Source organism: Microtus ochrogaster, chromosome 1, assembly GCF_000317375.1.
Source record: "Microtus ochrogaster isolate Prairie Vole_2 chromosome 1, MicOch1.0, whole genome shotgun sequence".
In the NCBI taxonomy this organism is placed as follows: domain Eukaryota; kingdom Metazoa; phylum Chordata; class Mammalia; order Rodentia; family Cricetidae; genus Microtus; species Microtus ochrogaster.
This window is the reverse complement of record NC_022009.1, coordinates 52,093,516-52,108,689: the sequence shown is the minus strand read 5'-3', so window position 1 is coordinate 52,108,689 and position 15,174 is coordinate 52,093,516. Positions and strand designations below refer to the sequence as shown.

General features: G+C 41.8%; 1 protein-coding gene across 1 annotated transcript in view; it reads right to left on the bottom strand.

The window, feature by feature from the left end:
- The window catches only part of Rapgef5 (Rap guanine nucleotide exchange factor 5), a 239,505-nt gene that overhangs the window by 115,558 nt on the left and 108,773 nt on the right, over positions 1–15,174 (bottom strand). The window contains exon 8 of the mRNA XM_005343679.1: positions 7,708–7,781. Within this exon, the coding sequence (XP_005343736.1) occupies positions 7,708–7,781 (74 nt within the window). The remainder of the gene's footprint in view (positions 1–7,707; positions 7,782–15,174) is intronic.

Genomic DNA, 15,174 nt, shown 5'->3' with positions numbered 1-15,174 from the left:
GTGTATGTGTCTTTGCATCTATCTTTATGTTCCTTCTGCTTTTTTTTTCCTGTTTGTTTCTATTCTGGTTTGCTTGGTTTTGCTTTATCTTATTTTATTACTATTCTTTAGATGACTGTTTGATTTTTTTTGTTTTGTTTTCTGAGACAGAGTTTCTCTGGCTGTCCTAGAAGTTGTTTTGTGCTAGACTGGTCTCAAACTCACTGAGATCCACCTGCCTCTGTTTCCTGAGAGCCGGGACTAAAGGCATGAGCCACTACTGTCTGCCCATTTGTCTAGCTTTTAAAGGAGAAACACAAAGGATGTGAATTCAGATGGGAGGGGAGGCGGAGGAGGATTTTAGAGGAGATAGTGGGGGTTAGAGAGCATGGGAATCAGAATCAAGTGCACAAAAAAAAAAAACTGTTTGCAATAAAAAAAAATTTTGAAAATATAGCCCCGTGAGGTGACACTAGTCAGTATATTTTTCCCAAAGCAAGGATAATGTATTTTTTTAATTGATTTTTATTGAGCTCTACATTTTTCTCTGCTCTCACCCCACCTCTCCCTTCCCCTTCAACCCTCTCCCAAGGTCCCCATGCTCCCAATTTACTCAGGAGGTCTTGTCTTTTTCTACTTCTCATGTAGATTACATCTATGTATGTCTCTATTAGGGTCCTCATTGTTGTGTAGGTTCTCTGGGATTGTGGTGTGTAGGCTGGTTTTCTTTGCTTTATGTTTAAAAACCACTTATGAGTGAGTACATGTGATAATTATCTTTCTGGGTCTGGGTTACCTTGTTCAAAATGATGTTTTCTAGCTCCATCCATTTTGCCTGCAAAATCCAAGATGTCATTATTTTTCTCTGCTGTGTAGTACTCCATTGTGTAAATGCACCACATTTTCCTTATCCATTCTTTGATCGAGGGGCATTTAGGTTGTTTTCAGGGTTTGGCTATGACAAAAAATGCTGCTATGAACATAGTTGAGCACATGCCATTTTAAAGTCTCTGTTATTAATAAATAAAAATATTTAAATAAATATGTTTATCCTGATTTCAACTTATAGGATGTATAAATATACTTAAATATTACATGATATGCATCTATTATGTGTGTGTGTGTCTCAACTAAAATAAATTTATGCTATCCTGGAGATTTAGTTTAGTGGTATAGCTTTGCCTAATATTAGTATTACCTGCTGCATATACTTTGTATTGCCAACAATAAATATGTTCAATTCAAATTTTAAAGTGAAATAAAATAATTATAAAAATCCTCACAACAATAAAATGAAGAATCAGGTTCTTTGAATTTGGAGGAGTCAAGTTGGGCGTTGAACACATGGAATTTTATATCAACAGGACAATACTGCATTTAATTAAAAGAAAAACAAATATACAGAATTAGCAGAATATAATTTTAGTTTAATAGTGAGAGTTATAATAATTAGTCTTCATAAAAATGAACTATGTTACTTCTTAAAATTATGCTTCTTTGTCAAGATATAAGCTAATGCCACCAGGTATGCTATAAAATTATGCTGCACATTAATATGTTATTAACTGTTCTCTAAGACAATGAATATTATTAAAATATAATAATATTATAGACAATGTTTTGCCTATAAAGAACTTGGATTCTTGTTCTGGACAAGATGAAATTCTTGGAATGGCTTCAGCAGACAATTATCACAAACAGATGTGCACAGTACAGAGGACCGCTGTGTCCAGCGGGGAGGACGCAGCAGTAGGAGTTAGAAAAGTGAGGGGGACTGGTTTTCACCCCTCTGAGGCAGTGGAGGACCTACAGATTTGAGGGCCATCTAGATGCACTTCAAAGGCAGTGGCAGCAGATGTTATTTGGGAGTTTCTCCGGAGTTTGTAAATACTGGGAGAGTATGGAAGGAAGATGCCTACTCAAAGCCCCACTGGAGGGGGAGAGGGGCTTGGCCTCTGTAGGAGGGTGGGGACAGGATGCCTGGGCCATCCAGAGCATAGACAGTATTGCTTTGGTTATCGGAATGCAGGGCTATAAATTAAAGAGCTGACTTCAGTGTTTCAAAGTGGGAGGATACAGGGAATCAGAAAGGAGACAGCAAGAGTGAGCAGCTTCAGGGGAAATCTGGTGGACCAAAAGGTTTCATCCCCCCCCCCCCTCTGTGTGTGTGTGTGTGTGTGTGTGTGTGTGTGTGTGTGTGTGTGTGTGTGTAGGAGGCTGGAAGCCTACCCAGCGTGCTGCTGGGGGTTTGGGAATCTACCAGTCTGCTACTAGGGTTCAGATTTACGAGTCTTCTGCTTGGGGGATCTACAGTCTACTGCTGGGGGTGGGATTGACCAGTTTGCTGCTGGGGGGATCTACCAGTCTGCTGCTGGGGGGATCTAGCAGTCTGCTGCTGGGGGGATCTAGCAGTCCTGTTGGGGGGGGGGAATCTACCAGTCTACTGCTGGGGGATCTACCAGTCTGCTGCTGAATGGGGATCTACCAGTCTGCTGCTGAGGGTGGGATCTACCAGTCTGTTGCTGAAGGGGGACCTACCAGTCTGCTGCTGGAGTATCAGATACAATGTTTCCAAATAACTATCAGTTTGACAAAGGTAATGTGTGATTTTGAGGAGAGAAATCTCCTCTGAGGCAGATAGGAGACAGTTTCACTAATATGTAGCCAACAGAGAATCCCATGGATACTGTGACAGACTGGGCCCTGCTGAGGAATGATGAGAACAGGAGTTCTGCTGGCTCCATGGAGCTGAGATGAGGGGAACTTCAGCATATTTATCTGTGTTAGAAATCATGTACGACACAGGGAAATTTGATCACATGAGAGAGAGAGGAAGGCTGAGGGGAAGAGAGAGAGAGAATGTGAGGGAACACATTTTCAAGATTAATGCCCTTGAGTATGGAAAGTAGATAAGGATCTACCCCTAGACAGAAATGTAAATATCAATGTTCCAACTACTGGAACAGGAGGCAACATGCAGGCAGGCTGGCAGAGTCTGATGGTGGCAGTCGCAAAGATTCTTTGCTGAAGGTCTCTCTTCCCCAGAAGTTACTGACTAAGAATAAGAACTGGGGAGAAGATGCTGGCGATATGAGAGACAAAGGCACAGAGAGAACATCTAAGTGGCAAGTATTTGCAAAATTTTCATATCAGGCCAGACAGTAAGTCTCGGGTATGTGTGCAACTACTTGGCTCTTCAGGCGAAGCCTTGGATCAGCAAGCAGTGTTGGGTAAGCAGATGAATAAGCTATGTCCAGTAACATTTGAATACAGGCACAGGCAGGGGCTGTGGTTGTCATCTCCTGGCCTGCAAGGAAACCGAACTGTAAAATCTAGTGATGTGTTAGGTCCTAATGCTGCCACCCTTTCATCCAGTACTTCATGTGGTGACCCCGAATCATACAATTATTTCTGTGGCTACTTCATAACGGTAGTTTTGCTACTGTTATGCACTGTAATGTAAATATCTGATATGTAATATAAATATCTATATATTGAGAACCATTGATCTAGAGCATCACTGAGGGTCCATTTGATTTTTACTTTTAAATACTTTTTACCATCCTAGCCATCCTCCTGAGGGTATATTTCTTGTTTGTCAGAATTTTAATGGTCCCTATAATATGAGATGATGCCAAATATGGACAAATCATGAAGTTGTGTTTTTAATCAGTAAAAGGTACAGTATAAAGGAGTAAATTGTATTAAGTACCCTCCTTTATGACAGGAGGACAAGGAAATTGTGTGGGGGGAGGTTATTTATATTTGCAAATACTGAACATTCTTTAAAGATTGTATTCTTTTAGATTTATTTACTTATTTATTTAATGCATATGGGTACTTTGTCTGTATGTACGTCTGCAAACCAGAAGACAATATCAGACAGCTGTGAGCCACCATGTGCGTTCTGGGAACTGAACTCAGGGCCTTCGGAAGAGCAGTGAATGCTCCTAACCACTGAGCCATCTTTCCAACCCGCTAAAGACTATATTCTTAAAATGGTAAATTTCTGCTATCTAGAGAATTCTATGCTCGCACCTGAGACTTATTTCTGCTCCATGGCACCCTCAGTGTTCACTGTCCCCTGCTGCAGAGGAGATGCTGGCATCCCACAAAACCTCAGAAGACTCCCTGGTAATACTGTGTGGCAGAGGAATCCTTCTGTTCTGTCTCTCCTTTCCTCTTCCTGCCTGTCTCCCCTTCTCTCCCGCTTCCAGTGTGGCCTGAGTGTCAGAGGGAATGTGTGCATGAGGCTGGCAGGGCTGTTCCCAGCAGGGAGTGCTGGGCACACTGGGCAGGATCTGCAGGGACTCACTCAGACACTGAGTCCCACACAGAGCTCTTGTAGACAACTGCGTCCATCAGCAGCAGCAGACAGATGAGCGGAGGGGCACTGGCTATATTCTTGGTTTCTACAGAACCACAAATTTTCGTGAAATTCTTCATGTCATGATGAGAATCTTAAATACAGACATTGTTGTTGTTGTTGTTGTTGTTGGTTTTGCCTTCTTAAAATAAGGGTTTTATCTGAACCAGATATATCAATGCATGAATCCAACGTCTGCATTTTAAATAACAAATGTTATTACTTTAAAAAGTATGTTTCAGATTAATTTAACTTTTATACTTATTTCATGTTTTCTAATTAAAGACGGAATATTACTGTCTTGATTTTCCAGTTTCCATTTAATTTTGTGGTACTAATATTTTCATTAGATAATTTTACAGCACTACTTATATATAACAACCTTGCGGAAAGCTTTCAGAGAAGTTTATGGACGGCACTTTATTCCCTGGAGGGCTTTGAGCCCAGAGATATCACAAATCCTCTAAGGTTTATAGGACAGTTGTCCTGGAAATACAACATGAAACCAGATGTTCTCTGGGGGAGGGGAACCCTTCCATGGCTCTGTAATTTAGTAATTTAATTCAAAATATCCATGAATTTATTAATATATTTTAGGGATTTTGTCATGAACAAAAGAGGAAAGATAAATTGATCTAGACTTTCATATTCGTGGTCTGTTTAATTTACTTATGTGAAATTAATTATGAACAGTTTACCTAACACTGTTAAGCCAGAAAAAGGGAAGGATTAACGTGTAACTGTCAGAAGAGTTATTTAAAGCCTATTTCAAGGTCTCTCTTAGAAAAAGAAAATTCTCTGTACTGCATAATTCAAGTCTGCATGGCTTTCAGCCCGAGAAATGTTACAGATGCCAGTGAAAAGTGGAGTCATAAAATGTGGGTCTACTTCCTTGGGGCAGAAAATGAAACATGAAAAATGCGAAGGACATACAGAGGACAAATAAGCAATATTTTCTGTGACAAAAATGGAAAACACAGCTTTCACATCTGAAAACAATGACTGCATTACCTTATCACTAAAATGCACTTCTTCTGGGCCCAGGAGATGGCTCTGCAGTAAGAGCATTTGTTGCACAAGCATGAGGCTTGGAGGCCAAGTGCCCAGTGTTCCCGTGAAAAGCCGGGTGTGGCCATGTGCATACCTATGACCCCAGCACTGCAGGGCATGGATAGGGAACATGGCTGGGGTTTGCTGGACCCCAGCCTAGCTCCAGGTTCAGTGAAAGGCCTTCTCTCTGGCCTCCATGTGTGTGCAGGTGCATACACACACACACACACACACACACACACACACACACACACATGAGCGCGCGCACACTCCATGCATACTAGGTTTTGCATGGCACAAAGTCTATCCTACAAAAATTTACAGATTTTAGAACAGCTGAGGAGCTCACTAAAGGCAACAGCTAAGGAAGAAGGGCTTGCGTACAGAACCAAGTGTAAACAAGCTGTTCACTTTAGCCATACAGTGCAGCACAGAAACGGAGTCTCTCAGGAAGAAAGAGACACTGTTAACAGAAGAAAGATGTCAACATTTGCAAAGGGATAGGTATAAAACCTACAGAGAACAACACCCCACCTCCTGGGGATAGGTGGATCTTCCTCCTTCATATGCCCAAAGTTTTCAACAGCTGTGGGACAGTCCTCTGCACAGTATATATTTTATCATGCACTGGGAAGAAGGAAGAGAAACGTCAATCTGCTTTAAATATACTCTACAGTGAAGACAGGAGATTCACACACATGCACATGGATGGGTCTCTACACACACACTGATAGAGCAGGCAGCAAAAAGCTTTATCAGGATAGAACATCCTCATTGTCTCAGTGTGTGGGTGCACCCCTCGCGGTCCTGAGTTCCTTGCTCGTGCTCCCTCTCCTTCTGCTCCTGATTTGGACCTTGAGATTTCTGTCCGGTGCTCCAATATGGGTCTCTGTCTCTGTCTCCTTTCATCGCCTGATGAAGGTTAATATTCAGGAGGATGCCTATATGTTTGTCTTTGGATTCACCTTCTTATTTAGCTTCTCTAGGATTGCGAAATTATAAGCTCAATGTCCTTTATTTATGGCTAGAAACCAAATCACCAAGGCCAGCTGGCCTGGGTCTGAAAAAAGCATGGGATAAAACCAGACTTGCTGAACATAGCGGACAATGAGGACTACTGAGAACTCAAGAACAATGCAATGGGTTTTTGATCCTACTGCACGTACTGGCTTTGGGGGAGCCTAGGCAGTTTGGATGTTCACCTTACTAAACCTGGATGGAGGTGGGCGGTCCTTGGACTTCCCACAGGTCAGGGAACCCTGATTGCTCTTCAAGCTGATGAGGGAGAGGGACTTGATCGGGGGAGGGGGAGGGAAATGGGAGGCGGTGGCGGGGAGGAGGCAGAAATCCTTAATAAATAAATAAATTAAAAAAAAGAAGTGGAATCTATCATCTATCAATCAATCTATCTATCATCTATCTATCTATCTATCTATCTATCTATCTATCTATCTACTTACCTACCTATTTTCCTTTCTACCTATCAATCTATAGACATGTAGAGGGAAGGGAGGGAGAGAGAAGAGAGAAAGAAGTGTATTCCTCTATCAATCATTATGCAGTAGTCACCATTTATCCAAAGAAGACACATCCCAAGATCCCCAGTGAGTCCTAAAACTATAAATAATACTGAACTCCCTATTTTTATATATGTATGATTCATTTCTGCTTATATATTAAGCATTGTAAGAGATTAACAACACTAAGTAATAACAAGAGACAACAACTAACTCAATATACTATAGGAAATGTTATATGAATATGGTCTTTTTCTTTTTCAAAATGTAACATAGTCACCCTTTTTGTGATGACGCAAGATGACAGAACAGGTAAGAGATGAGATGAGTGATGTAGGCGTTGTGATTTACCAGCCTCCCCTGGAAGGGCAAATTGAAGAAGCCCTGTAATACCCAGGATGCTGAGCTGATAAATAGCTCTCTAGTAACTAAGGGAAGGAAGTGAACACAGTATTGATACTTTGAATAAAGAAAAAGTTTGCATGCTGGGTAGGATGGAGCTACACTGCTCAGAGTGACACACAATTTAAAACATGTGAATTGCTTACTTGAGGGACCTTTCTATTCAATATGTTTGGACAGTGAGTAATTAAAATTACAGAGAGTAACATCCCAGATACAGGAGGAGTTCTGTATGAACCATTTAGGTTCTTTGGAAATGCCTTTATGTCAAAACTAAGCAGTTTATTCCTATGAAAATGAGTAATAACAGGACACATAAGGCAAATCTGCCTCATTTGTGACCTAACCACCCATAGCCGAGAAAGATGCACACTACGGCAGACCGCATCATACCTGAGGATTGGGAGCATCGTTAGCCTCTGTCACAGTTACGTGCTTGGCGGTGTTTCCGTCATCTTCTTCAACAGCTTTAAAAATAAAGACACACGTATATGGCATCATAAGAAAATGTCTCGGGTAATTTTTTCCAGACAACAACTTGTCAGGGAAACATGGACTTGTAAAATGAAAACACAGCAGTACCGTTTGCTATTCGCATGGAAGGCTACCTGTCACACGGTGTCTGCCATGCACATTACCTCATCTACTAAACCAATGCCAGTGGCAGGTTAATTCCAGTTCTTCTCACCATCCCTTCACGTCCTGACATCATCCTTTCAGTACTGTGCTTTACCAGAGGAACTCCAGGTACAGTAAGGGTGTCTGTTCATTTTCAATTAGAAGAGTCGTTAAATTACTATTTTTTAATGAAGGACTGAACCAGGGGCTTCACATTCTACTGCTGAGCTGTGTTCACAGGTCGTTCACTCTTTTTATTTTTATTTTTAAGTCGCATCTTACTGAGGTATCAAGGTAAGCCTTGAGTGAATCCTCCTACCTCAACTTCCCAAGTAACTGGGAGTATAACTCTGCACACATGCGTGTGTAAGTAAGTTGTGAACTGGATGGCTCGATAAATGTCTTATTACAAAGGAAACGATACTTTACGGCTCACTTACTGGGTGCATTGCCACCACAAAATTCCAAACTCTAGAATCCTGTGTCTACTTCGTCCTTTGCTCTGGACCTCCCTGTCAAGCATTTTACAGCCCTTTCCTCACTGCTACAACAACCTCCCCCATGAGGAGCTGGTTCCAGCAACTGCTAAAGTATTCAGTTTCAAAAACATAAATACAAGTGCCACACTTGGCCTGTGCATTCCTTATCTTAGATGTCTGCTCACTGCCAACAGGATTCCTCCCACTCTCTAGCTTCTGTGGAATCTCTACTCTCACACAGACTCTCAATAAAAAGTATAACATATGAAACCCTGATCCAAGTTTGACGACTGCGCAACTTTTCAGTGTGGACAACTTTGTTGTACAACTAATAACAAGTGTGCGCTGAGTGCTCGCTCTGGACCTGGCATTGGCGTTCTGCTCACAAACAAGACAGACACACCCCATGAAGTATACATATTACCCGGCTTCACAATCAGTGACAGCTACAAGAATAGTGTAGGATGAAGTGAGGGCTGGAACTATATAAAGTCTCCTGCCACCCGAGGAAGGGAGTGTGGGTCCTGCAGGTTTTTTTCTGATTTCCACATGAACACCATGTCATAAGCAACTCCTGCCAAACCCCCCCACATGTACACACACACACACACACACACACACACACACACACACACACACACCACACGTCAACATGATAAAGGGAATGGCACTATTAGAAAAGTAGCCTTGTTGGAGAAAGTGTGCCATTCCAGTAACACTTCTGCTTGCGGGCCACATCATGATGATAGTGGAAACTCTGAAACTGTAAGTGAGCCACCCCAATTAGATGTTCTCTTTGTAAGAGCTGCCATGGTCAGGGTGTCTCTTCACAGCAATAAAAACCCTGACTAAGACAAAGTTGGTACCAGAGACTGGGGTATTGTTGTGATGGGCCTGACCATGTGTTTGTTTGGAGGAATTTAGACTTTGGTACTTTGAGTTAGAAAAGCAGTGGAATGCTTTAAGCACTGCTTAATGGGCCATGCTGGTGCCGAGAATTATTTCAACTATGGGAGTGCACACTCAGGAGGTTTCAGAGGAGAAGAATTTTAGCATGTCGCCTAGAGATTGTTTTTGTGATATTTTGGTACAGAGTGGCTGTCTTCTGCCCTTGTCCAGAGAGTCTGTCTGGGGCTAATTGGATTAATTTGGTTGGCAGAAAAAAAAATCTCAAAACAGCCTCATATTGATTCTGTTGTGTGGATATTAGTGGCAATTCTAATGAAGATTTAAAATTAAAGGAACAAGGTGAGCAAGGAAAAACATTTGAGGAGAAAAAGGGAACCAGAAAGTGGAATGTTGTTCAAGGAGATAAACAGATAAAGTGAATAATGAATGACCTCAGGGCAAAGTCTCACCCAGTCAAGTTTCCAACGTGTAAAAAGGAACTGAAGAAAAGCTTAGAACCCAGTGTGAAGAAAAGCTTAGAACCCAGTGTGGCAGTGCACACCATTAATCCTGGCATTGGGAAGACAGACGCTGGTGGATCTCTGAGTCTGAGGTAGCCTGGTCTACACAGTGAGTTGTGAAATAACTGGCGTACACCGTAAAGTCATGTCTCTGCCTACAGTGCCTTCTGACTGGTTTAGTAAAGAGCCGAACGGTCAACAGCCAGGCAGGAGAGGATAGCTGGGATTTCTGGGGAGAGGCAAGAGAAGGCAGGATCTAGGTACAAAGACTTTGCTAGAGACTCTGTAGAAGTTAGACGTGGTACACAACAGAGGTAACCAAGCCACGTGACTGGATGTAAATTAACAGAGACAGGTTAATTTACATTATAAGAACTAGCTGGGAAAAAGCCCAAGCTAAGACTAAGCTTTCATAATTAATAATAAGTCTCCCTGTCATTACTGGGGAGCTAGTGGTCCCACAAAAGAAAGTCTGACTACATTTGAGAAAGATTGTTACAGAGGACTGTGGGCATTTAATTTGTGACTTACTTATTTTCTTTCATTCCTCAAACCTTTACTTTTGATTAATAATAAAGAAAATAAAACCATGTTCTGGGCCTAGGTGTTTCTTTCACTCATCTAATTCAACTAAGATACAGAACATTAGGGTAATGCATATGAACTGATTTTTTTATGTCAGACAGAGCTAATACTGATTTTTTTTTAGAAAGTTTGTGTGTGTGTGTGTGTGTGTGTGTGTGTGTGTGTGTGTGCACATGAGAGGGGGAGGACACAAACACAAACACACACACAGGAATAGTTTTTTAGGCGGAGGGTGTTTCAAGACAGGTTTTCTCTGTGTAGCCCTGGCTGTCCTGGAACTCACTTTGTAGACTACCCTGGCCTCAAACTCAAAAAGATCTACCCACCTCTACCTCCCGAGTGCTGGCACTAAAGCTGTGTGCCATCATGCCCAGCTCCAGAGAGTTTTTAATACAAAAAGGTAGAATCAAGAAAGAATAGATGAGCATAAAAGAAAAAAATAAAAAAGATGAGTTTGTCCCCGGTAGCAATATTACATTCATCTACTCATTCATTCACTCATTCATGGCAGGATTTGTGCCTGGGCTTTAAGTGCACCTTGCCATTTGTCTTTATCAACAATACCACACATACTCTCACATCTTTAGAGATGTCAATATCCACTGTCTGTTACTACACTTAAATAACAGAGCAAGACTCATGCAAAGGCAGCCAGACTGTCTACATCTATACTGGAGGGTAAAGAAAAGAGAACGTCCTAATCCAGTATCTAAATAATCTTTGCTTTTTAAAGAAAAAAAAAAACACTGAATAATAATAATAACTTTCAGGGTACATTTAGCCTGTGGCTCACATATGAGAACAAAACTTATTTGTTCTAGACTTTCAAAAATTTATGTTCACCCCAGGAAATCATGCATATGAAATATGTAATTGGAACTGTCTACTGAGCCTACAATATATACATTAATGTCAAAAAATATATTAGGAGGCAACTTCTCTCTTCTTCTCTCCTAACAATGACATCAGTGGCAAGAGGAGGAAGAGGCAGGCAGTTGTTTAGATTCTGGGTTCAATTTTTCCTCTTATCTGATCCAATAAGGGTAGGTTGGAGGAGAGTTTCTATGCAAATATTGATTCTGGGACAGTTCCCTCCAGCAGGACGTGCTCATAGGAATGATACTTCTGGGACCAGGGAGGCTAGAAGCCTCACCTTCTGCCAACACAAACCATCCCCTTATCTTTACACACACAGAATCTAAAGCAAGAGCCAGTCTTTAAAAATAACTTTCAGCATAAAAAAAACAAGTATAAGACTCAGAATCTGGACTTTGAATAGTGAATGTTAGAGGCCACATAAGAACTAACAGTATATGCAAACTATTTACCACTAATTCTCATAAGAGTACTTAGTTTAAATGCATCTATTTGTAAACCAGCCAGGAGGGAGCTCAGCGCTCTAGAGCTGACAGCTTCCAAGGCTTCACTGGCCTGCCTTGATAGCGCTGTATTTCTTCCTTTTATCTTTTCTTTCAGAACTCCATGCCTAAGCACTATGCTTATTATCACTCTCAGCCTTCCTTAACCTCTCCATCTCCTCCCACATGTCCCCCAACTTCTCCAATTCCTGACCTCTTCATTATTGCACACACACACACACACACACACACACACACACACACACACACACTCCATTTAGTGCTGGTTGCATTTATGTGTTTATGGCTGACCTCCTGGGCTTGGATAACCCATCTGGGGGTCATCGCTAGAGAAAGGCAATTCTTCTTTTCTCTGCAGCTATTTAGTTGCCTGCAGCTCTTCATCTTAGGTAGAGGCTTGTGAGATCTTCCCCATCCACACTGGCATGAGGACCCGAGGAAAGGGACCCTTCACTCATTGTTAGCGGGATTGTGAACCAGAGCAGGCACGATGGAGACTGGTGTGGAAAATCCCCAGGAAACTAAAAGCAGATCTACGACGCGACTCAGGTTCACCACGCCTGAGCACATGACCAAAGGACTCCATACCCTGCTCTCCAGCTACTTGCTCAGCCTTACTCATTGCTGCTTTATTCAAAATATCCAGGAAATGAAGACAACCTAAACGTCCTTCAACTGATGAATAGATAATGAAAATGTATCTATATACAGTGGGATTTTATTCAGCTGTACAGTAAAACCAAATCATTACATTTGTGGGCAAACAAAAGAACAGGAAAATAGTGTGCTGAGTGAGGTAACCCTGACCCTATGTCCCCAGAACAAGTTTCTTCCTTCCTTCCTTTTTTCCTTCCTTCCTTCCTTTCTTGTTTTGCCTACATATATGTATGCATACCACATGCATGTTTGATGCCTTTGGAGGTAAGAAGAGGTGTCACATCCCCTAGAACTGGATACAGTCAGTTGTGAGCAACCATTTGGGTGATGGGGACCCAACTAGTATTCTCCAAAAGAGCAGACAGTGTTTTTAACCAAACCACTGAGCCATCTCTCCAGTCCCATGGAACGAATTTTCTCTCCCAACAACTTGCCATGATGGATACTAAGGAAACTCTCCTAATGACTCCATTAATATTACTTAAACCAAAATATAATAGGTAGCCTTTCTTTTTTTTAAATTTTATTTATTTTTGTTTGAGACAGAGTCTTGTCAGCTGGTCTAATATTTACTATGCTATTCTGAGATATTGCTTTAACTATGTAAAGGTGTGTTGCATTTGTTTAATTTTGTAAAGATGTTTTGCATTTGTTTAACTATGTAATGATGTGTTTAATTATGTAATCTTACCTGCCTAAAGCACACGATTGGTCTAATATAATGTTGAATGGCCCAGCACTCCTCAGACAGAGGCAGGTGGATCTCTGTGAGTTAAAGGCCAGCCTGGCCTACAAGAGCTAGTTCTAGGCCATGAACCAAGGCTACAGAGAAACCCTGTCTTGAAAAAAACAACAGCAAACAAACAACAAACAAACAAAACAGAAGCTGACTGGCCAATAGCTAGAACAAGGGAGATAGAGAGGGAGGAGCCTGGACTCAGTCCACCAGATAGACAAGTCATAAGAGCTAGTGGAATAAGCATAAGGCCAGGCATTCATAAATAATATTAAGTTGCTGTGTCAGGATTTGGGTGCTGCCTGGTGGCCCCAAGGCGAGCCTGCCAGGCTGGCCTCTCAGTCACAGGAGTGTTCCTGCATTGTCCTGCTGATCCTGCGATGACAAGCAGTGTTCTTTAAATGTGATGCTCATTGAAGATGTCCTCAATGACTTTGTAAAGCAGAGACCTACACTCGTGCGGAGCACTGAACATACAAGAAGAGCGCATTATGGTCGGCGCACTTCTTGTAAAAGCTGTTCGTTTGTGGTTTGTTTTTAAAGAACTGACATGTCAAAGAAAACTTTACCTGAAGACAGAAATTCAGCATTTAAGTTGCTTGTGAATAGTCTGAAAAGATAATTAAGAAAGATAATTTACTGAACACTTGGCAGAGTTTAAGGTGTGGCAACAGGAGACTCCTTCGCATATGCGGCATCTTCTCTGAAATCCAGCCCATTCCTGGTGTTCTGTTTTTCTGAAATAGTCTGACTGTAGCTCAGGTTATCCTGTTGCCTCTATATTCCTGGGTGCTGGCTTTACTAGCCAGTGATATCACGTATTACTCATGTTAATCTTGGGATGAATTTCTTTTCAGTTCTCTCCCTCTGCAGTGAAAGAGTGAATGCAACAAAAAATTTGAAAAGTAGTTAAGATCAAAATGTATTAGAACTGGTATTTTTCACAGCTGGGAGCATTATATGGATGGAGGTGGGGTCCTTCACGTGTTCTGTGGACTGTGGACATACAGAAGGCAGGAAAGCACTGCAGAGTTTCCAGCCACAGCAGGCAGGACCCAGTTCCTCTTTATGTAAACCATCAGCTGTTGTTTTGTACCATCCTGCAGAGGTCTCATAATATTGTTTTAGGAAGCCCCTCCCACACCCTGCACATTCAGCAAGGAGCTCTGTGTGAAGTGGCAGGTAGCGGCTGCAGCAACATGTGCACATATTGCCAACACATCGACAGCAGCTTCCAAATGCTCACATCCTTCCTTATCTATAAAAATAAGAAAAGCAGTCCCAGATTGTGACTGCATTAGTGACAGTGTTTATTTTAGTGTTGAAATTGAAGATTAGGGGGCAGTATGTACAGCCTGGTGCCTGCACATGGCAGGGTGTTTGAGTCTGGATTCAATGCTGACCAGGGATCACACACCCACGTTTTGCTAGCTTGCCAGCTAATGGTAGTGTAAATCATTTCAAATGCTTCCTTCCAGATCCTTCTTCTTCCTGAAAGCTTGCCCTAGGCTCTCCTCTCTTTGCCTCTTTCCTCAGAGATCTTATCTGCTCTTGTGGGTTCAATCTGCATCACAATGCAGATTATTCACCAATCTGGGTTTCTATTCCTATCCCCAGAGGCTCAGGGCCCACACTGCCAATCACACACTGAATCCTTCCATTTTATACAACATGACATCAACTATGGAAAAACTACTGTGGCAGGTGTGTGGGGTGGGATCCCCAGGCTAACAAGCTGCCTTGTGGGTTCTTGATATACCCATGAGGTTCTAGCGCAGGGAAAGGTCTGGTCCTCTCTTCAGTCTGTTTCCAAGCACTCTTAAGATTATCCTCATCTAACAGATGAAAAAGCTGAACCCCGAAGAGGACAAATAGTTCTAGAATGGCACAGGAAACCAGTGAAGGAGACACCTTAAGTACTCAGGTGTCACTGTGTCAAAATGTTCTACAAACTTAGTTGTTGAAAATGAATAAGAGTGAGGCTAAAATAAAGGAAG